This window comes from Neomonachus schauinslandi, chromosome 3 (genome assembly GCF_002201575.2).
Source record: "Neomonachus schauinslandi chromosome 3, ASM220157v2, whole genome shotgun sequence".
Lineage (NCBI taxonomy): Eukaryota > Metazoa > Chordata > Mammalia > Carnivora > Phocidae > Neomonachus > Neomonachus schauinslandi.
Genome location: NC_058405.1, coordinates 569,563 through 592,261, shown reverse-complemented (window position 1 = coordinate 592,261; position 22,699 = coordinate 569,563). Strand labels below are relative to the sequence as shown.

Here is a 22,699-nt window from a genome sequence, read left to right as displayed (position 1 = left end):
GGGGGGGGGGGGGGGGGGGGGGGGGGGGTCTCACAGCTGTCGCACAAATCAGATCCACAGTAGCGAGCTCTTCTCAGGAAAGGTGATGGTAATTTCCTGCTGTACTAGGTCGGGTCTTGCCGCACCTCACCACGGTCAGCCCCAGAGGTCTTTATCAGGTGTTCTGTGTCCTTTGGGACTCACACCCCATGAAGGGGGCGGTGTTTTAGAAAAACACCATTAGGGGAAGGCTGAGACCGGGACCTGGGGGTGGCGGTGGGGTTCTGGGTGATGATGCTGGTGGCCTTTCCATATGTCCCTGAATTTGTGTGGTTCAGACAGACCTGCTTCTCTCCTGAACTCCACGCCACCCTCATGCTTCTGCCGAGCGATGCCCAGTGCCCCCCGCACTCCACTGTACCAGCCGCTGCGTGGGAGGGGAGCGGCCCTGGGGGGCTGTGCACCTGCAGGCGCGGTAGACACACAGCCTGGAACAGGCAAGTGTGTTCCCCTGAGTTGGTCAAGCCCAGAAGTGATTTCTCATCTTCACAGAGAGCAGAATCAGGGGGGACGAGCTGGGTGGGCCCTGGATTTAGGCTTCATTTGGGAACTGGGTTGTGCAGTGAGTGTGGGCATTCAGGCAGGATCAACCAGCACTGGAACCCGCTTAGGTCATCCATACGTGGAAGCTGGTTGACCCCGAGAGTCTGCCCGGCTCTGGTGTCGCCGACTGTCAGGCCTTTGCTGGCTGGGCCATGGGCGGCGATCCAGCCCAGCCGGGGGCCACGGGGCCCGCTTGTTCCCAGGCCACCGCTCCCTACGGACGGACTTGTGAAGTGCTGTTGTCTTTGTCTGAGGTCAGGAAACCTAGATAGCTCATTTTGCTCATGACTGTTTGTCTTTGATAATTGGTAGTTAGGCATGTTACACCAGGAAATTTGGGCCAAATCTGTGTGCTCCGGTTAGAGTTTGCTTCAAAAGTACTTTCAGTGACTTCCCAGTTGGTGAAAAGAAGCACTTTCTCTTACGTTCTAGAGAAAAATCGTTGATCACTGTGGAACGGACGACCCCAGAGCTCAGTGGTTAAGAGAACAGTAAACGTTTCTTCTCCCGCACGGTTTCCGTGGCTCAGTCTGGGAGTGGCTGGGTCGCAGTGGACACAGTGCCCGGGTCGGCAGCAGCCAGAAGGCGTGTGCCTGGAGCGTCTGCCTCCATGGTGGCCGCCCCCGCGTGCCTCGCCACCTCTCCTCACGTCCCACCACACCCCCGGGCGAGGAGAGGGCTGTCGGGTGGCGTGGAACCCTCCTGGAGCCTGGCGTCCCGCCCCGGCCGGAGCGCCGGGGGCCCGCGGGTTCCCACGTTTGAACCGTAACAAGGGCACCGTCCCCCAGGCTTGGTTTGTAGGTGTTCTGCGTCGTGTTCTCCACATCACCCATGAGCGTTGAAAGTAGCTAATTTCCTTAGTGAAGAGCAAGCTTGCACCTCCTGTGGTTCTGACACGTTGTGTCCCGAAACAGATCATTTCTGTGCTGGAAGACTTGCCGTGGGGTAAACTGGTCACTGTCCTGAGTGCGGACCATGCAGGCGTCCACAGGAGCCAGTCACCAGCTGCTTGACTTCTCCCTGGTCCAGTTTACTGTCCTGTAGGTCTTCGCTTGGGAATAAGGCAGGTGTGTATTTTACTGACCTGGCAGCTCTCTGGGAAGTTGATCCCGTTCCAGAAGCGGCCCCTGGGTCCGTAGCACTCGGGCGCTGCCAGCATCTGGTGGTTGTGGCCCCTGGCCTGCTGGCCTCGCAGGGAACGGCAGCCCCATCAGACAGTCTTCCTGGCACAGTGTCAGGACTGGCGCTGCTGGGACAGCCTGCTCTGGACGCGGCAGCCTCTTTGTGCCAGGCCGCCGTGCCTCACCGGGCTCTCACGGACTGCATACGTGGAGGGGGGGCCTCGCCGACCGGGGCTGCCCACTGTAGAAGTGCAGGCCCCTTCTTGCAGGAGCTCTTTCGGGGTGCAAGACGCAGAAATGTGTCTTGCCAAGCGGGATTCACCTTAGGGTTTTCCTGGTGCCGTGGAGCAGACACGATGCTTGTGGGTGGGTCTCTTGTCCAGGGCTCGGGTGGCTCCCTTCACCCTCTTCGCTCTGCCAGTGTCTTCCTTTATGTCCTGCTCTGTATGTTCTCCAGTGAGTCCTCAGCTCCGGCTCATGACATTGAGATGGTAGGGAGCGACTGGCCCCCTCGTCGGTTTCCACACTTGCCAGAAAGGGCCGTGCAGGCCGCTCGTTGATGGCTCCTGCAGGCGGCGTGTCGGGGGGGATGCAGCCTTCTCCAGGGAGGCCGGGCTGCTCTGACTGATGGCGTGAGTCGGACTGGGTGTCCCCCAGGGGGGCCTGGGGCTGCCCAGCTTGGTTCCCGATCTGGGTTGTGAGGGCTTGGTCGCCAGGGTTGTGCCCCTGCTGTGCCGACTGGGATCGCCATCTCTGCGGGAGGGGCTGCATTCTTGGCATTCCCATGAGCGGCCAGGACTGCCGCGCCCAGTGACCGCCGGGCGGGAGCCGCACATCCAGTGTCAGGCAGACGTGGGGCCCCACCGGTCCCACCTTGGCAGACCCACGCAGGCAGTGACGGCCTTGTTCTCACCGGCTCTGGCATCCGCTCATGCATCTGCTCTGGTGTGGACGGATGGTGGACAAGGAGGTCAGGGCCGCTGTCCGTGGGGCTGAGGAGCCCTTGGGGCCGTGGGAGGGAGGAACTGGCAGCACCCATGATGTGCAGGGGGCCTGGGGCCGTCGGACAGGCGCTGCCGTCAGCGTGGGGGCTGAGGCTCTCGCTCTGGGGTGTTTGGTGTCCTGTGGCTCTGGGGCACTTTGAGCCTGTTTGCTGGGACCAGCCTAGCCTGGTGCAGGCCCCCTGGCCCAGAGCGAGTCGCTCTGCTCCTCCAGAGTCCGCTTCACCCACCTGCTGGCCGGTGATCTTCTAGCCCAGTCAGGCCTCAGGCTGTGATCGTCCTCATGGGCACGCACTTGGCTCCCTCAGTTTCTATGGGAAGGTGGGGTTTTGGAGAGTCCGGGAAACGTGGCCCATGTGGTGTTACCAGGCTCAGAGGCCATGCAGGTGGCCCCTCACCCACGCGGGCCTGACTTCCATCTCCGGTGAATTCAGCGGGTCAGGATGTACGCTCTGAATTCTTGTGTGGATTGTGCATTTGGGTGCCTTTGGTTTGTTCACTGTGCACCCAGAGGAGACAGTGCACCCATGCCCGGGATGCGGCAGGGCTCGAGGTGGGTGGTCTCCCGTGCCAGGCCCCGGCGAGCTGTGCGCGTGTGCACTCCCGGCTTGTCGCTGCCACAGGTGTGCTTGGGACGTGTCCCCCTGGAGGCTGAGCCGTGCCCCTGGGGACTGCATTTGCTCAGGGAGGGAAGGCAGTGGGGCTTCCTGGAGAAGCAGGAAGGCGCTGGAAGCTGTGCTCAGACCCCCTCACAGGCTGGCCTGTGCTCACACAGCCCGCGAAGAAAGTCCCGGCACACAGCCATGTGAGCTTCTGTGGGTGTGTGTGAGGTGAGTGTGGACACAGGCGTGAGTCCCGAACACCTGGGCCACGGGGTCTCCTGGGCGTTCTTGGGGGTGCTCCCGCCAGGCCAGGAATCCCACTGGCCTGGTCGCTGGAGGTCAGAGGCGAGGGCAGGAGGGAGAGCCTTGTCTGCCGGGCTCGACTGACCCGTGTGGTGGTTCGTGTGCGTGCGTGTGTGTTTATGCACATGCGTGTGCACGTGTGGGTGAGATGCCCGTGTCTGTATGGATGTGTGTGCTCGTATGCGTGTGAGGGAGTGAGTGTGTGTAAGCATGTGCCCACAGGTGCCCGCGGCAGGGCGGAGTCAGGAGGCTCGGTTCCCCAGGACCCCCTTCCCCCCAGGCAGGAGCACGTGTGCTGGCCCCGTGTGGCATGCACACGCCCTCTGCTGGACTCGGGACGCCAGCAGTGCAGGGTGCCCACGACTCACTGCTTCCCGTGGGAACCGAGATAAACAAAAGCAGAAAGCAAGGCAGCAATCCTTCCTAGGCCTGGACACCTCCGCCTGTAGCGTCCTGGGGGCCCCTGCAGGCCCTTCCTGCGCACCGTGCGTTGGGACGTTACTTCCTGGTGCCCCCAGCGTGCTTGTGCAGGTGCCCTGCTCACGAGGCGGGGGTGCCCCGGTCGCCAGGCGCACCCTGTGGTCCTGCTGTGCCCGACTCCTGCACACCGCGGTACGTTTCCCCAGCTGCAGGAGGAACTGCTGTGCCCGGGGCTCTGACCCAGCCCTCTCCTCGGGCCCCGTTACCAGGCTGCCCTCAAGACGGTCAGACGAGTTTCCACGTCCACCCAAGGTGTGCCCTGCCAGTCTCAGGCGTGCCGTCTAATGCATATGCGGACTTTATCTACGAAAGCCGTGTTTCATTGACGCGTCAAGGGCTAAGCTTCGAAGGCAGACCTCTTCGAGTGAGCTTTTCTCTGCGGAGTGTCCAGCCAGAGAGCTCAGCGGTGGGAGGCCCTGCTCTCCCTGCATGGCATCCTGCCCTTGTTTGCATAACTGTGACCATTGTATCTTTTAATGCTTTATTTTACACCGCCCTCAGACGGGCTGGCTTGTCGCTCTTTCAGACGTGCTATTTATTGTCCTTGTTGCTTTCTGCAGGCCGGTCTAATTGAAGCCAACGGGGAACTCAAGGTCTTCATAGACCAGAACCTTAGTCCTGGAAAAGGTAAGGCGTCTCTTTCTGAAATACAATTCTGTTGATAAGAGTGTTGAGTTTGGTGTGTTTGTGAATTTCTCTGGTGTGAGAGTCCTGGTCAGCGGTGGGGACCCTGCTGCGGGAGTTCTCTGGCCCAGGGCCCCCGATGGAAGGGGTGGTGTGGTGTTTGGAGCTCAGCTGGACACGCCACCTGCGGGCACACGGCAGCGGTGGAGTTCATCTTGGTCTGTAAGTCATATGGTTCGCAGAAGTTCGGGAATGTGAACAAGTGCGGAGAACCCAGGGCATGTGCTTTCCCCCACCTCAGGGCCGCCGCGAGCCCTCCAGGTGTCAGCTCTGGACACGGGCGCTGACCAGAACAGACTCGGATCCAAAGCTTATGGTGCATACCTCGTGTGCGGACGAGCGTCCTCCCCGTCAGGAAGCTGTGTGTGTATGTTCAGGGGCAGGCGCGGAGGTGGATTGGTCGAAGCCCCTTCTCCCCCCGGGGCCCCACGGCTCCCCCCCGTCGAGTGACCGTGAGGAGCGTCTGCCAGTATGTTTGAGCCCACTGCTTGTTTCCTTGGGTGGACTAGCCGTGGGAGCGCCAATCAGAGGAGATGGCGGGTGACCGCCGGCTGCCCGTAGCACTCGGTCACTTCCGCCACCTCTGCTCTGCCCGCATCAGCCGGATGGAGGCCCGGACACGGGATCTCTTGGCTCCCGAAACGGATGCTGTGTCCCAGCCCCTTCCCGTCCATCTGTTGCTGGTGAGTGGGATAGGAGCCCAGCCGTCTCCTGCCCTGTGGGGCCCTTCCTGTGTGGGTCAGCAGGCTGCCGTGGTTTGGGGTGGCGGGCTTATACCCTGTCCCCTCTGTTGCTTTGGGACTTCACACCTTCAGATGCCCACGGAGGCTCTCGTGCCCTGCAGGGCCCCCGGCCTGCGCCCTGTCCACACTCCGCTGGTCTTCCTTGTCCCACTGGCCGCTCTCCCCCAGGACGGGCCGTGGGTCCGCGCGTGCTCTCCTGGTTTCTCTGTCTTCAGAAGGTCGTAAGCAGTGTCCTGCTTTTCTGTGGATCCCTTGCTCTTTCGCTCCCTGTACAAGAACGGAGAGCCCGCTGAGGGGTTCAGCGTGTGCAGACGGTTTATCTCGATGGCTTTCACCGTTCACAGATTGCCTGAGTGAGAGACGCTGTAGTGAAACTGACAGGACCCTTAGAATTTCAGGAGTTGTAGGCATGACGTGTTCTGTTAGAGTGATGAAGCAGAAATAATCGTCAAAAAAGTCCACAAACTTTGCTCCCTTGGAAATACGGAAATCTTTCCTTCTGGTGTTTACCTTGAATGTCTTTGTTGTTTGGATGCTCTGAGAGTCTCGCTTATTATCACATGCTGCTTGTCTCCTTTTCCTTCTTACGAGGGCTTGCGTCGTGCGGAGTCCGATGGTGAGGCAGGGGGTTGAATTGGACCAGAAAACAGCTTCTGGAGTTCATTAGAATATTCCGGTGTTAGCTGCTTGCACTGTTTAATGTATTTCGTGTCCTTCTTGGGTGTGGTCTGGCTGCTCTGCAGCCCCCTTATCATGCCTGGGGCGCTCCCCCAGCGGTTCCGTGCTCCACTCATGGCTGGACGCAGAAGAGCTGCCCCTCGAGGCTCTCCTGGCTTCTGCCTCTGCACCTCTGCTGGGACCAGTGTGGCCTCCCAGGTGCTTGCGCTCCTTGCCTTCTTCTGGGGCTCCTGCCCCTGCACCTCAGTGGTGTTCTGGTGCGAGAAAGCCCATGACCACATCTCTGCGCCCTGCTCCCTAGCTCTGGCCCTGCCCGTGCAGGCTGAGTGCCGCCAGGCTTCTCCTGCACTTCTGATCAACAGAGCTGTTTGTCTGTCGGACGGGCAGCCCGGTGCTGTTCTGGCCGTGGACGGAGCGGGACCAGGCTGTCTGACTGCTCAAGCTCCGTCCCATCCTGTCTGCCCGTCGAGACCGTTTCCACCCGCAGTCCCCTTTGCTTCGGGTTCAGGAGTTTGAAGGGTAATTTCTGGCAGTGTGGTGCTGACTTGAGCTCTTCACTTTGGGTCGTTCACTGGTGTTTCATTAGGTTGAGGAGCCCGTGGGGGTCACACTGTGTTGTCTGATTCAGCGGTCACTGCAAGGCACTTCCCGAGGAGGTTTGGCAAAGGCTCAGCCAGGGTCATGGTGAGTGAGACCCAGACCCTCCGGCACAAGCTTATCCGGGAGCCCAGGGGCGTGGCCGGCAGTGTGTGCCCGAGAGCTCTTGCTGGAGTGACCTCGAGGGGCAGGAGGGCTGCGGTCCGGCCCGGTGCAGGCTGGGCGTTGAGGGGCAGGGGCCGGTCTCCTTTTGCCCCCACCGCTGTGCCCCTGCACCCCACATCCCCATGCCCCGCACCCCTGCGCCCCGCACCCCGTGCCCAGCACCCCACACCCCCACGCCCGTGCCCCCGCACCCCTGCGCCCCTGCACCCCGCGCCCCTGTGCCCCGCGTGTTGCACCTGCAGGGCCAGCTTGCCACCGCTCCCAGGTCCACCCAACGAGAATTTGGGAATGGGCCGGCATCTGAGTTGTGCTGGGCCTGGGCACTCACGGGGTCCCTACTGCCCTCGGCTGGGGTCAGTGAGCCCCTCCTGAGACGAGGCCTCCTCCTTGCCTCCTGTGTTGTGCTCCTGTCCAAGCTCTGGCTTATGATGCCCCCTCCCCGCCACGGGGGTTCCGTGCGCTCCCATGCGGGGCTTGTTGCTCTTGCCCTGTTGTGTCCTGACCGCGACTGTGCTTCGCCTGCCTCTTGTTGCTGCTGTGTGTGGCCCATTTCCAGATCCCAGCGTCCCACAGGCTTCTCCAGAAGCAGGGCCTGTGGGAGGCACGTTGCGAGTGTGAGAGAGGCTCGTTTGGTGGAATTGGCCCACGTGACGAGGGGGTTGGCAGGTCTGAAATGTGCAGGGCGAGCCGGCGGGCTGGACGCAGGCAGCACTCCTTCCTCCTTGGGGAAACCCGGTTCTGCTCTGAAAGCCTTGGTCTGGTTAGGTGGTTCTGGAGGGTGGTCTCCCTTCCCTGAAGTCGGCTTACCGGCTCCAGAGAAGCCGCCGGCTGGCCTGCGATCGGATAGCTGGGGATGGGCACCTTGGCAAGTGGGCACATCAAGTCGGTCATCACAGCTTTCTGCACCCACCGGCCCTGAGGACCAGAGCCCTGGCAGTCGGAGACGGGGAGTTTTTATGTGTGCAGTCTTGGTCGTGACGGCGTCAGTCACTTCCAGTGTCTTGCCCGTGGCTGTAATGCTGTGTCAGCCTTCGCACGTTTGTTCTGTGTTTTGGGCTGATGCTCAGGAGTGGAAATCAGATCACGTGGCACGTGTGCGGGGCTGCACCATTTTGCATCTGCACCAAACACGTGAGCGCCCCAGGCCCTGCACACCTGCAGCAGCACTCCCCCTTGCCGTGTTTTGGGTTCTGGTGGCCCCAGTGGGTCTCCGCCATTTCGCTCCTGGGCCTGCCCTCCTGGTAGGGGTCTGTCCAGGGGCTTTGCTGGCCCACTTTCTCTCCGGTGTTCCTGCTTGGTTCTCTTCTTCCAGCCATCTGGCTGCTACTCTGGGGCTCAGGCCGCCATCCCCTGCCACGCGTGCACCCTGCCCCTCCCGATGCGCCTGCTGCCCGCCTGGGGCCACAGCTCACGTGCGGGTCTCTGGCTGCAAATCCTTGCTTGCACCCTTCCAAAAAAGTTTTTCTTTATTAGACACACAACACATGCTCCCTGAAGAAACCCCGAGTTACCTGAGTACAGTTAAAGTGTGTCTTCACCATTCCATAAACACTTTCCTGACATGCAGTGTTGGGGCGTGTCATGCTTGCGTGGGTGCTCATCCAGTCCCTGCAGCGTGTGACTTAACACTTGGCTGTCGCAGGGCCATTCCTGGAGTTTCTAGTGCCGCCTTTTTGGTGGAGAGCTGTGATGCCAGTCGACTGTTGACAGAGACCCGTCTTCTCCCCAGAGAGCTCTGTGCCCGCAGGTGCTCCGTGCGGGGGGCAGGCCCGTCTCTGCGGAACGCTGTTCCAGGGTCCGTGGCCGCGTCTGGCAGGTGAGAGGCCATCGCCCGCGGCTTGCGGCACTGTGCTTCTGCTTCGGTGGTGCCTCTTTTCTTAGAAGGGCTCTGAGGCAGGAGAGATGAAATTTTGGGGGTGCTGTGTGACTGAAAACGTGGCATCGCTGTGTAATCCTTGAGACGTGGTGACTGCACCCTCCCAAACACGCACACACCTGTGCACACGTGGGTCCGTTCAGGCTGGTGTTTGTGTGGCGGTTTGGAGAGGGGCCTCGCTGCAGGAGGAAACGGCAGGACTCGCTCAGCCCCTCAGAGGCTGTCCTCTTGGGGAACGTGGAGTAGAGGCATCGGCTTGTTCTCTCCTCCCAGCCGTTCGAACCCAGAGGACGCCTAGAGCACGGAGTGACGTCCCAGCCTCTTAGCCCTGCTGCTGGGCTTGTGATGGTGACCAGCCACAGTGCCCAGAAGAGTGCGCACTGAGCACATGAATGGTGAGGGTGTCGTCGACCCGCCTCGGTCAGAGTGGGCATCCTGAGACGCGGCACACCTCCGCTCAGACCAGGGGAGCCCCTGCAGAGCCTGTTTCCCCCTTTCAGGGTGCTCAGCTGGTGAGCAGCGAGCGAGGGAGGCGATGTGGCCGCCGCAGTGGCCCTGGGAGCAAGCCTGTCCTGGAGCTGCTGCCGTCGCCTGGGGCGGAGCCGTGCACACCGCAGGCACATTCTGGTGGCCCTTTTGGCCATATCATCGTACGCAGTATCTGTAGTATGGTGGGCAAAATAGTAACTCTTAAAATGTTAGGTTCTCATAACTTAAAAGTGGTTAAAATTGTTTTCAAGAAAACATTCAGCATTATGATTTCATAATTTAAGATATCTTAAAACCTATAGATATTAATAGGTTGTGATTACTAATTACAATATGTTTGTGTAGTATTTTTAGGATCCTTTTTCTGTTAGCAGTTACAGCAATTCAGACCATATGTGTCCCTAATGCATTTTTTTGCCGGGAAAGGAATCATCCATTTCATGATGTCATATTTGAAAATATCGTGTTATATAGTTCCCTTAATAAGAGGCTTTAAGTGCGTTTTACAGTTAAAATAATACTATTTCTAGTGAGTAGATTTCTAGGCTGTTGTAATCTCGCCCATCTTGTAACTGAAGTGTGAGTTCCTGAGCCTTGTAAGTGGGTTGTGTGTGTGGTGGTCTTTGTCGGAAGAGGATGTTAAACATTCTAATATCTGTGACTGGATTGAACCAGAAATGAAATCCCATCCTTGAGATTGACAAAAAGGGCTGTGTCTTCCTGAGTCAGCAGTTGGCAGGAACCAGGGAGAGGGACACTGGCTGCTGGGACGTGCGCTCATACATGTGGGCACATGCATCTGCTAGGGTGTGTGTGTATGTGTGTGTGCGTGCCGGGGTGTGTTCCCATGCACATGTGCGTATGTGCATGTCTACTGGGGCGCATGCCCACGTGTGTGTGCGTGTGCGTGTCTGCCGGGGCGCGCGCCCATGCACGTGTCCGTGTGTGCATGTGTGCGCATGCATGTGTGCATGTGCGTGTCTGCCGGTGCGCGTGCCCATGGACGTGTCCGTGTGTGCATGTGTGTGTGTGCGTGTCTGCCGGGGCGCGTGCCCATGCACGTTTGTGCGTGTGTGTGTGCCGGGGCGCGTGCCCATGCACGTGTGCATGTGTGCGTGTGCCGGGGCGCGTGCCCATGCACGTGTCCATGTGTGCATGTGTGCGTGTGCGTGTCTGCCAGGGCGCGCGCCCATGCACGTGTCCGTGTGTGCATGTGTGCGTGTGCATGTGTGCGTGTGCATGTGTTGGGGCGCGTGCCCATGCACGTGTCCGTGTGCGCATGTGTGCGTGTGCGTGTCTGCCGGGGCACGCGCCCATGCACGTGTCCTTGTGTGCGTGTGCGCATGTGTGCGTGTGCCGGGGCGCGCGCCTGTGCATGAGCACGCATGTGTCTGCTCGCGCATGTGCGGAATGGCCCTGGCCCAAACACAGATGGTCACCTGGACTCAGCTGGAGGCTGCCTGGACTCCCTGCACCCCCGGAGACTCAGCAGGAGGAGGCCCGTCCCGCGTTAGCCGCCGCCTTGTAGTAGGAGCTTCCATGCATTCACGCAGCTGACCTGTTACCGGCGGTAAAGGCATCAGCTAGAGCTTTCTGTGGATGGGTCCCAACAACAGTGTAAGCAAAGCTGCAGACTGTTATTTTCTAGATTTCAAAGGCCCACACCAGTAATACTTGTATTTTCTCGGGTTCATGGATGTGCGTGGGAAAGTATGAAACACGGATGGAGTGCATCCCTCAAGCCCTGATGGCTGTGGGCGGGGATGGGGTGGGTCTGTGGACGGCGAGGTTAGCTCTGCTCCTCAAGCCTCTTCAGCAAGTAGGATAGAACGGTCGTAGTCAGTCCTAGCTTGTACTGGAGCAAGATTGTCTGCAGAGTAATTCTTTGTATTGAAGAGTTTCTCACTTAGTGGAACAAGGATGAGACCCTGGTGGGAAGGACAGGTGGTGTCATCCAGGAAAGGGGTCCCGGCCCCCATCCACTTCTGCCTCTCAGCCCTGCCATTGCTCGAACTGCTCTCCTCCTCGTTCCCCCAGCCGGGGAGCGGGGGTGCTCTAAGCATGTTAATTTTAAGAAGGACGTTCCTGGGGTTTTGGGTGGTTTGTGTTGTCCTTTTGGTGGATGGCCTTGTGGCGGACCTGCAGGTTAGCCCCAGAGACGAGCGCCCAACCCGTTGGCCCGTGTTCTAACATCATTTATTTGACATGTAAAATAAGCTTTAAGACACAACATCATAAGAACCGCTTGGATCACTGGTGTTGACAGGGCATCATTTGCAAATTAAAAAAAATAATTTTATGTTTTTTAGTCAATCAGTTCAGTATTCCTGGAAACCTAATTACTAACCTGTACATGAATCTGAAAAGTGATGTTTTAAATTTCTGTGCAAGGGGCACCTGGGTGGCTCAGTCGTTAGGCGTCTGCCTTCAGCTCAGGTCATGATCCCAGGGTCCTGGGATCTAGCCCCACATCGGGCTCCCTGCTCGGCGGGAAGCCTGCTTCTCCCTCTCCCACTCCGCCTGCTTGTGTTCCCTCTCTCGCTGTCTCTCTCTCTGGCAAATAAAATCTTTAAAAAAAAAAATAAATCTCTGTGCAAGATAGGATAATTTTGTTATCTTTTAAAACGTCTTTTACATATCTAAAACAATTGTTAAAAATTTGCTTTTGCTAAGATACAGATCTCTATGTTTAGAGGAAAATAAAAAACTCAGAGCAGATATTTACAGAAAATAAATATCTGTCGGTGTTGGTTGGTAAAAATGCGAATGTTTAGCTAGTTGGTTTGGTCGACCCGCACTGTTAAGACGTTATTCAGTGTTGGTACAGCAGTAAGAGTCACTGTTGACTGAATTTTGAAGTCTGTTCTTTGAAATGCGTGGACTGTGAAGGGCTCAGAAAGGAGCCTTCAGGCCAGAGGACGACAGGGTTTGCGTATTCGGAGGCCGTCACGAGGCAGAGCCTGTGAAGCGGAGCACACGTCATCCTTGTCCACGGGGCTCGAGGCCCTCATCCCCATGCCCGCCGCAGGGTCCCGTGCTCACCCTGGGTGGCCGCAGGAGACTGGTCTGCTCCAGGAGCCAGGGGATGTAAGGCATGATAACCTGAGCAGGGTTTCTCCGCTCCCCATGCGGCAGTGACCGGGAGACCAGGAGTCGGTCTGCTTCCTCCCCAGGGCGCTCAGGCCCTTCTCAGTAAGGCTCCGACGGTGTGCATGCTGCTCGCTCTCCCGGGTCTCTGGGCACCTCTCTTCACACTCCCTTTGTTTTTTCTCTGGCTTTTGGGGCTGTCAGGGCAAGGGCTTTGTTTCTGTATTTTGAATTTTTATCATTCCTACTTCATTTGATTTTATTATTTATTATGTAAAGTAAAATGTTTTACCATTTTTATTCGCTGTTATATTCCTAACGCCAAAGACAGAGCCAGGCATACAGAACTCTTAGCAAACACTTGAAGGAATGAGTATTTCTGTTCCTCGTGTGTCCGTCTGTGTGTTCAAAGAGGGGGCAGCTTCCTCCCCAGGCATTTCTCTTCCTAGAAACAGAGATGTGATTCTACTTCTCAAGGAAGAAGAATGTTAGATTTCTTTAGAATTCTTTTTTTCTTTTTTTGGAGAGAGCATGAGCATGAACACGTGGGGGTGGAGCTGGGAGAGGCAGAGGGAGAGAGAGAACCTCAAGCCGACTCCACACTGAGTTCAGAGCCTGATGTGGGACTCAGTCCCACGACCCTGAGACCTGAGCTGAAACCAAGAGTCAGATGCTCAGCTGACTGAGCCACAAGAGTGTTAGATTTCTAAACTAGTTTTGCAAACAGAGAGAGAAATGCTGGAGCATTTAAAAGACTCTAATTGTCACAGAATTGTAGGCTTTCAAGAGCTGCTCTCCCCAGACCCTGTAGTCCCACCAGAATATTCTGTAGGTGGGCAGGCAGCCCCACAGGGGTTCAGGGCAGGTCGGTGATGTGCCTGGGGCACCTGAGCCCCTGCCTCCTGGACACAGAAGCACCCAGGAGGGGCTGGTTCGGTGGGAGAGCAGGTGGTCATGTCCCACGCAGATGCCTGAAGATGAGAGTTGAACTTAGAAGTATTTGCAGCTGACCCGTAGACCTAAGGTGGGTAAAGTAAGGATCTCTGCTTAGAAGCATCATCGTCCTGAAGCTGTCCCGTTTAGCCTTAATCCAGAACAGAACTAACCTGTTCCCTCCTTGCGTTGCAGGCGTGGTGTCCTTGGTAGCTGTCCACCCCTCCACAGTGAACACGCTGGGGAAGCAGCTCTTGCCAAAAACATTCGGACAGTCCAATGTCAACATTGCACAGCAAGTGGTAAGGGGCCCTGGCAGGTGGGCTTGCCGATTCTGGACGGTGGCCTGTGGCTCTGGTGCGGAGGCCGGGGTGTGAGGTCTGCCTTCTGCAGTGCCCTCTCGGATGCTTGTGCTGCTTGCAGTGCTGGGACGAGGGTGCACTCCCCCGGCCTGCGGGCTCAGGCCAGGCACCTTCCCCTCCTGCTACGTGTGTCCCGCTCACCCCGTGTCTGCCCCAGAGTGTGGGGCGTGGAGTTGTGGGGGTGGCAGTGCCCGGCCTCAACCCTCCTCAGCGTGAGCGTTCCTCGCCTGGGAAATGAGGGCGGGGTCCTTGCAGGACTCACAGTGGGCTTAGGGCTCTGCAGGCCGTCAGGTCCCTGCTCTGGCCCACCCACTAGCAGCAGGCAGAGGTGGGTCTGTGCTCCTGGGTCCGTGCTGGGTGCCCCTGCTTACTGATCCCCTGTGGGTTCAGGGGGCCCTTTCTGACGGAATCTGGTCCGATTGAAGCCGCCCCTCCTCCTGGGCCATGCGTAGTGCTGACAGAAGGATGTTGACTGCCCAACTGCTCTGGGCAGACCTGAGCTCCCACTCCTGGGTGAGCACCCTGGGCAACTGTGCATGTGCCCGTCACTTCACCCCCATCAGGGGATATGACTGCTTTTCCTAGCAGAGTTGCTGTGATTTTTTCAAAGCAACGCTGTGTCCAAGTCCTGCACCATATTTGGCTCATCACAGCTTTTTAGTAAATGTCTTTTTGACATAAGTTAAATATTCCACTTTGTGTTTTATTCTGTAACTCATTATTTTTAGTTACTATGTATCACAGCAGATTTAGCTTGGGAATACCTCCTTAATTATAGGAGTAGTTCTGTTTTTATGATTATAAATAGTAGGGAGGAACATTAACATGAAGATTTGTCTGTCGGTGCCTTAAACTTTATCAGCCTGAAAGTTGTGGCCCTGGTCTGAATCTGGTTGTTTCGGGGCAGCTAGTGAAGGTAACTCATCCTCCGCAAACCCCAGCACCGTGGGCTACAGCTTATACGTCACGGGGGTCTCCCAACTTTGTCTGCCAGAGGGTTGAGGACAGAAGGACTGGCGCATTGTGACCTGAGAGCCTTGTCTTCCTGGGATGTGAGCGTGGCTTGGCTCTCGAGGGGCTCAGGCCCCGGTCCTGCCCGAGTCGGTGCCCACGGGCACGGTTTCCAGGAGAGCGGTTAAGATGGGGGAGGAGCAGAGAGAGAACAGCTCCCTGTCATCCAGTGAGCAGCTATTGAGCACCTGCTGTATGCCTGGTCCTCTGACTTTCGTTCTCATTTTGGACCAGTTGCACTAAGAGGTCCAGCTTAAGGAGAGGACAAGAGCGAGGGTGTTGGCTGTGGGCGCCCAGACCACATGTCAGGCAGCCCTCCGGTGACTCTCCTGCCCATCTGCGTGGGTGCTGGTGTCCTAAATCCACTCTCCGACCCAGTCCATGTAAAACATGTTCAGTAAGTGCCTGGCTCACAGGCCTCCATGTGTCCCAAACTGTTGGCCTCGAGCCTCGGCTACAGTTCTCCAACAGTGAGCCCGGGCCCCGAAAACACTCATTTAACAGAAACAAGGTTCGGGAGGCGCGTCTCCTCTCTGGGGACTTGTTCTCTTTTCTGTCCTCTTTTTTTTTCAGAAAGCTTGCTGTTTGATTTCATGGCTTTTGAATGAAGGTGATCCACAATTTGGAAAGCACTGTGATGAAATTTTGATCATTGGAAATGTGAATTAAAAGAATGAAATTGAGAGTGTTTTTTCTTTCTGTGGCCTGTGGGTCGTTAGCCCTGACCGGTGACCTGACCTAGGTCAGCCCGGTCAGCTGTCCCCCGGCCCCAGCAGGCAGCACACGCCTCCTGCTAAGAAGGGGCCCGCCCGGCGGGCACGGCCAGTCCCCGAGGCTGCGCCCCGCCCCCGCCAAGGGCTGCCCCAGCGCCTGGTGCCTGACGGTGACACACGGGGGTGCTAGGCTGTGCAGAACCTGAGAAGTCATGTTTCTGAACTGTTTTCCTGGATCAGCTCTTTGGTATGTGTGGAGTCACGTACAGGATCCTAGAAAACTGGGATCTGACTTGACTACACAGCAGCGTCTGTGTGTCCCCCGTGTGAATATTTGCATATTAATCAATGGGACCACATTCTAAGTCCTTGTTGAAGACAAACCGGGCTTTCCCTTCCTTCGGGGAAGAGGTGGTGTGGGGTGCTCAGACTTAGCCACGTGCGGGGCGGGTCACACTGCCGTCCCCAGAGCTGCCCTCGCCCTGGGGTGTGTGTCTGTTGCTCCCAGTGCTGATTGCCCCCCGCCCCCTCATGCTGCACTGTTTGGGGTGCAGGGTCCCCCGCAAAGCAGTTCTTGGGATGAGACTCCCACATGCGGGTGGGCTGGTGTGTGATCCTTGTGTTTTGGCCTTACTTTAGCACCCCCTGGAAGAGAGGGTTTCATCCTCATCCGCGTCACTAAAAGGAAGGGAAAGTAAACTAGGGCCAGAGGAACGGCGGGAACGGTGCCCTGAGGCTCGCTTTGCAGGCCCCTCCACTAACCACGACCTCCCCAGGGCAGCCTCCCCCGGCGACCTCCGCGGGGCTCACTGTTCCGTCGGGCTAGGGCTTGCTGGGGTGGGATGGTTCCTGCTGCTTTTGTTGAACCGGGGGAGACACCTGAAGTCGGTGAGGGACACGACTCGTTCAGAACAGAAGTGCCGACTGATGGCGTCTCTAGCTCAGCAGTGTCAGCTGTTGGTGCTCACGCGACCGTGTTCTCTAATCTTCGTAGTTTATGGAACTCGGCAGTACCTCTAGAGAATGGGAAATGGTAAAATGGCAGGGTCGTATGCGGGAGATTGCTGATTGTGTTCTGAATTGTCTCTTTTGACTGTAGGTAATTGGTACGCCTCAGAGACCTGCAGCGCCCAACACTATCGTGGTAGGAAGCCCACACACCCCTAACACTCACTTTGTCTCACAGAACCAGCCTTCAGACCCCTCACCTTGGTCTGCCGGGTGAGCACATTGCCTAGAATTGTAACCCCCAGCTCTCTGTGCCACGTGCCCGGCCGTCGTGCCCGGAATAGACGTAGTCAAGGTGCACTTTTCCTCGTAAAGGAGAAGTCTGGCTGCAGGGGGGCTGCGCCCTGCGGTTCGGGGGTGGCGGCACCGTAAGGGGTGGGCAGCTTGTGGCCGAAGAGGAGGAGGAAGCTGGCTTGGCAGCGCTGTGGTGACTTTGGCGCTTTTCCCATTGTCTGCACTGGAAAGTAGCGTCTAGGGAACACTGCGCCCACGTGCCGGCTGCCGGCACTTCACCCACTGCAGCTCTGTAACTCTGCTGCCCCACGGTGACCCCGCGGGAGGCCCCCCACTGTCACCTTGACCGTGTGAGAAAACCGTTTTACTCAGAGGTCAGCTTTGTGACTTTCCTTAAAAACAAAAACAAAGCTTTTTGGCATTATTGTCTGTATTGGTTCTAAAGCAAAAATCATGATTCCCCGAATCATCCAGTGAGAAACTCAGAGCCACCCTTTCCTTGGCGTGGTGACTTAACAAGTTGAGACGCAGGGTTTCCCACGATCTGAAGCGCACTGCGGTCTTCAGTGTCGGGCGCCGCCGCCACATGGCTGACGTGGTCCCCACGCTGCCTCGGCTCGTAGTCTGCTCAGATTTTCCCTCAAAGTTCTTAAATTTGCAGTAAAAGTTCCGTAATTCCCACGTCTGTGGACATCTTTTTAAGAAGCGGTGTTGGTGTATCAGGATGTGGTAGATACGCACCGGCTCCTGCCCTTTCGGGTGTCTGCCCCGTGTTCCCGGGAGCTGATGCAGATGTGAGGCCTGGCCACTTAAAAGTTTGTTTTCTGGCCCCTAAAGGAAGCAAGGGAGCCTTGGCCCCATGGCTGCGTCCAGTGCGCCCTGTGCCCAGTGGGCTGTGCGCACGCGCTGGGTCCCTGGAGCTGTGCCCGGGGTGTTGGCCCGAGCCCAGCTTGCTAGCCTGTGGGTGAACGTGTGTCGCCCTGGGGCTGGCGCGGAGGGTGCTGAGGGCGATGCTGTGCCTTTGTATTTTCGAAGGAAGCGCCACAGGAAAGGGGAGAAGAACGGGAAGGGCCTGAGGCACTTCTCCATGAAGGTCTGCGAGAAGGTGCAGAGGAAGGGGACCACGTCCTACAACGAGGTGGCCGATGAGCTGGTCGCAGAGTTCAGTGCTGCCGATAACCACATCCTACCAAACGAGTCCGTGAGTATGTCCCGCGTGACAGGGACACGCCCCAGTGTCGTATGGCTCCCTCTGGGTTTCTCTGAAACAACTGGAGACACACACAGTTCGGAGGACAATGCAAAAGAATTTCCCGGACCTGTTTGCGGCGCGACGCCTTACCCTCCCCAGATGCTGGGATGTGGGATGCGCAGACTCTGGCTCCTATCAGGCCAGCTCCCTGGAGAAACTCCCTCTTCCTCGGGGCTCAGTGGGGATGTGCTGGGCGTGACCTAGTTGCTGCTGGGGGGTTCACGGGGCATGAGCAGGTTGGCACTGCCTTTTCCTGAATGTGTTCTGGGTCTGTGAGCTGTTCTGGACGGTTTGGAAAACTCACGCTTTGTCTGCCACCAGGCTTACGACCAGAAGAACATAAGACGGCGAGTCTATGATGCCTTAAACGTGTTGATGGCTATGAACATCATCTCTAAGGAGAAGAAGGAGATCAAGTGGATTGGTCTGCCCACCAACTCGGCTCAGGAATGTCAGAATTTAGAGGTACACGGCTCACCTTCTATTTCCCGTTGCGCCCCTGTGAGTTTGCCCCAGAGCAGGTGTTTGGAGCAGACGTTTCTGTTGTGTGTCCTGGGGGTGCCTGGCCTGGACTGGGGGTCAGCTGCTTCCCCGGGCCCCACGCTTGCCCACCAAACATTGGTGTGCTGCCCGTCCAGCCTGCAGCGAACCCCAGCTTAGGGAATTCCCTGGTGGTGGGGTTTGAGTCTTACAGCTGCTGTGTCCAGAAGACGAGAGAAGATGGGGAAGAGTGTGCAGTTTTGAGATTGAAGAGACCGGCCCCCCCCCCCCCCCCCCGCCCCGTTCTGTCCCACGTGCCCGGTCGGCTCTAGGCCGTCTGTTTGCCCGCCCTTAGATTTCGGCAAACGGGTTCCGAGAGCATGTCCCTAGGGGGCGCTGCTGGATGCGTCGTAACGCCACTGTCTTTATTTTGAAGGTGGAGAGGCAGAGGAGGCTGGAAAGGATCAAGCAGAAACAGTCTCAGCTTCAGGAGCTCATCCTGCAGGTAAGGGCGCTGCTCTCTGCCAGTCTGGCTCCCTCCCACTGCGGCGTCCCCTGTGCCCCTTGATCTGCTTCCTGGACACATCGGAAGGCCCAGAGCACGTCCCGCGCCTGCGCCTCTTCCTGTGCGGACGGAGGGCGGGAGGGGCGTCCATGTGGCTTTTCTCCGGGCGTTGTCCTAACCACTCTGCTCTTACTTCCATCTCTTACCGCTCCTTGGTTACAAGCTCTGTCCTAGAGCGCAGGTCTAGGAGGAAATGCAGATAAGCAGGATTCAGTACTATCTGCGGCCTTGGCGTGTGTCCGCCGTGGAGAATCTCTCCTTTGAGAGTTTGAATGGACATTTCACAAGCACCCGCTGAGCTTCTGCTCAGGTGTTGTCGACATGAGCTCTTACAGACACGGGCCTTCCTCCCAGAGAGAGTGCGTGTATGTGTAAGACAACGTGCTGCGTGTGTGCTGCTTGTCACAAAGTCCACATGGCGGGAGGGATGCCCCTTGGAAGGCAGCACGTGAAGCTTCCTTGGGACGGGTATGAAGTACATTCTGAGCACCAGACCCCAGACCAGGGGTGTGAAATGGCGACTGTGGGTCAGAGGTCAGCATGTGGGATGGTGGACATGTGTCGCCATCCCTTGCGTCTGCAGAGATGTCCCCAGGTGTGGCCCTCATCCTGCAGGGTCCTGGAGATGCCCATTCAGGGTTGGAGGCAGAAATACAGATGTGTACCAGGGGCCTGCTGTAGGGGGTGGCCAGTCCCTGGACCGAGGCCGTGTGGTGCTGTCTGGTGGGGGCCTGGGGTGTGGGGGCAGCGGCTATGGAAGTGGTGGTTGGCCAAGGAAGGGAGCATGGCTCAGCAGCGATTTATTGAGGTGCCAGTGGAGGGAGCATGGAGGAGCATGGGGGAGCCCTGGGACCCTGCGGGGACGTGTAGCGGGAGCTGAGGACAGGCCTAGTGGCTGATGTTGGGAGATACTCGAACACGGGGAAGGGCCAGGAGGGGTCAGCGAGGGGCTTGGGACACGTGCTGGCCCAGCACCCGCAGACCACAGCTGAGGGTGTGCATCTTGCCCCGCTGGGTGCGCTGGGCATGGGGGCACCGGGGTCGTTCCTCTGCCCGAGCAGAGGCATCCAGAGCAGGGAGAGAGTGCTTCAGCGGGTGGGAAGTGGCCTCGGGGCCGAGGGACGCAGAAGAGCAGGCACACGTCTGCCGGGCAGCGGTCCCTCTTTCTTCCTCTCCGTTCCCTGCGGCATCCACAGCAGGGATCCAGTCACAGAAAAGATCCAGTCACCGCCTCTCCTGCTAAGCTGTGAGCCCCAGGTCCCCTCGAGGGGCACTGTGGCGGGAGGGGTGCTTTCTGGCTTTAACTGCAGGGGAGTTAGCGTGAAGGTGTGTGTCACCAGAGAGCCCCGTGCCCGCGGGTTTGCTTCTGTTGCTGCTCTGGGAGGCTCCGGGTGCTCAGCCGAACGTCTGCCTTCTCGGGACACGGAAGGGACAGGAGGGGTGTAGCTTCAGCATTGATGCATTTCTTGTAACCCTCCTGGGAGAGGTTTCTGTCTTAGCGGCGTGAGCACCTGCCTCCGTTCCCCTCGGGGTGTTTGGTTTTCAGGGTGCGCGTGCTCTGCCTGGCCCGGCATCCCCCAGCTGCTCTGACCTCTCAAGGGGCTCAACCCCTGTTGCTGCCCTGGGGAGCTGGGTGGGTCGTCCGCAACACCCACGGACAAGGCTTTAGTTTGGTGGCAGCTGGTGTGAGCACGTGCTGGTGGCTCATCTTTTATAGCAAATTGCCTTCAAGAATCTGGTGCAGAGGAACCGCCAGGCGGAGCAGCAGGCCAGCCGGCCGCCTCCTCCCAACTCCGTCATCCACCTGCCCTTCATCATCGTCAACACCAGCAAGAAGACTGTGATCGACTGCAGCATTTCCAATGACAAGTAGGTCCAGTGACAGGTGGGCCCCCGCCCTGAGGTCCCAGCTGAGCCTCAGGCCGGTGGAGAAGGCCACCCTCACGGTCAGCGGCACGCCCGTCACTTCTTCGTGGAAGTATCTGACTATTCAGTAGTCTTGTGGTGTGACGAAGTTACAGATTTCCTTCTCACGACCCTGGTTTTGTGTTTACCTTGTAAAAGGGAGACGGACTCTGTCAGGTTGTTGCTAGCAGAACCATTGACCCTTGTACAGACAGCGGCCAGGGTTCCCTGTCGGCCGGGGCGCAGGTGGACTGCCCACGCTCGGGGGCCGCCCGGGCCACGGAGCTTTGTGATGCGCCACCGCTTCTGAGTGGGTGGGATTTGGAGGGTGCCGGATGAAGTGGGGGGGGCCGAGGGAGGTTGGGCTGAGTGGGGCGTCTCCGCTCGGGGCCCTGCGCTGCAGTGAACGTGGTAAGTGACTCCTTTTCTGACGATGACTTTGTCCCCCAGGTTCGAGTATCTGTTCAACTTTGACAACACGTTTGAGATCCACGATGACATAGAGGTGCTGAAGCGCATGGGGATGGCCTGCGGGCTGGAGTCTGGAAGTTGCTCCGCCGAAGACCTGAAGATGGCGAGAAGTTTGGTGCCGAAAGCGCTGGAACCCTACGTGACAGGTCCGTTGTGTCCCGTTCCCTTGGTGGCCGCGGGGCCAGACCCCACTCTGGACGTGTGGCCCGCCTTTGCTGAGGCCGACTCTGCACTCGGCAGCCGGACTGGGGGGAGGCCGGGGGGATGGGGGGGCCGGGGGTGGCGGGCAGGGTGCCTGTGGGGACCGTGGAGCATGGAGGCCACGATGGCATTTTGTGGGTTTGCCGGTGTAGTTTATGTGATGAAGGTGTTAAGTTAGGATTTCACCTTCCGGGTTCAAGTAGGGAGAGACTGGAATTCTCAGAGGGCGTGGCGGCTCCCCTGAGGCGGGTGGGTGGCCTGCGCGGGCAGGTAACCCAGAAAAGGCTCCGAGGGGGTTGTCTGCGCCTCCTCCTGACGCGGGCTGAGGAGATGTTTGCTGGGGCAGCTGTGCTCTGCTTCTCTTGCCGCCCTTACCTGCTGGGATGCCTTTGTGGGGCAGTGGGCGCTTTGTGGTGAGAGAGCTGCTGGGCCTGCCCCCGAGAGCCGCATCAGAGCCGGCGCGCCCTAGAAGTCCCCGACGCTGGCCGCGCCCCTGTGCGTGCCGTCGTCCAGGCTGGGGAGTCGGGGTCCTCCCGCCCGCGGCCCCACTTTCCGCTTTCCGACAGTGTCACGTAAATTAAGGACTGGGCGCCTTCTTGGGAGGATGGCCCGTGTCCCGGCAGAGAAACCGCTGGCCGGTCAGCTGTCTGGCCCGTACCCGCCTCGTGGCAGCGTGAGCCTCTCTTGTGACCTTTGCTTTGTGTTCTTGTGTTTTCAGAGATGGCTCAGGGATCAGTCGGAGGGGTGTTCGTCACGTCATCGGTTTCGACCTCGAATGGCACAAGGCTTTCTGCCAGGTGACTGCGGCTCTGGGCCGAGCGGGGCCCTGGCTCTCCTGCAGGCAGCCCCTCCTCCGGCTCCGACTGGCTCCTTGCATGGGTGGGGGGCCCCCCAGTCTGGCCGCGGCGTCGGCGTTGGCCACTCCCAGCCAGGGCTCCTCTCGAGCTGTGCACCCCAAGGCCCCCCGTGGCTTGTACACTGGGTGGACAGGAGCCTCTTACGGTTTCTTCTCCCTAAAACTTCAAAGTGACACCTGACTTTTATTTTTTATTTTTTTTAAAGATTTTATTTATTTATTTGAGAGAATGAGAGAGAGAGCACATGAGAGGGGGGAGGGTCAGAGAAGCAGGCTCCTCGCCGAGCAGGGAGCCCGATG

At 58.3% G+C, this 22,699-nt stretch overlaps 1 protein-coding gene across 1 annotated transcript in view; it reads left to right on the top strand.

Annotated features, from left to right (window-relative positions):
- Positions 1-22,699, top strand: part of TFDP1 (transcription factor Dp-1) — a 41,372-nt gene that overhangs the window by 13,797 nt on the left and 4,876 nt on the right. Inside the window, exons 2-10 of the mRNA XM_021695945.1 lie at positions 4,650-4,716; positions 13,537-13,643; positions 16,527-16,648; positions 17,705-17,870; positions 18,243-18,386; positions 18,838-18,906; positions 20,684-20,835; positions 21,322-21,488; positions 22,262-22,340. Of these exons, the coding sequence (XP_021551620.1) occupies positions 4,650-4,716; positions 13,537-13,643; positions 16,527-16,648; positions 17,705-17,870; positions 18,243-18,386; positions 18,838-18,906; positions 20,684-20,835; positions 21,322-21,488; positions 22,262-22,340 (1,073 nt within the window). The remainder of the gene's footprint in view (positions 1-4,649; positions 4,717-13,536; positions 13,644-16,526; positions 16,649-17,704; positions 17,871-18,242; positions 18,387-18,837; positions 18,907-20,683; positions 20,836-21,321; positions 21,489-22,261; positions 22,341-22,699) is intronic.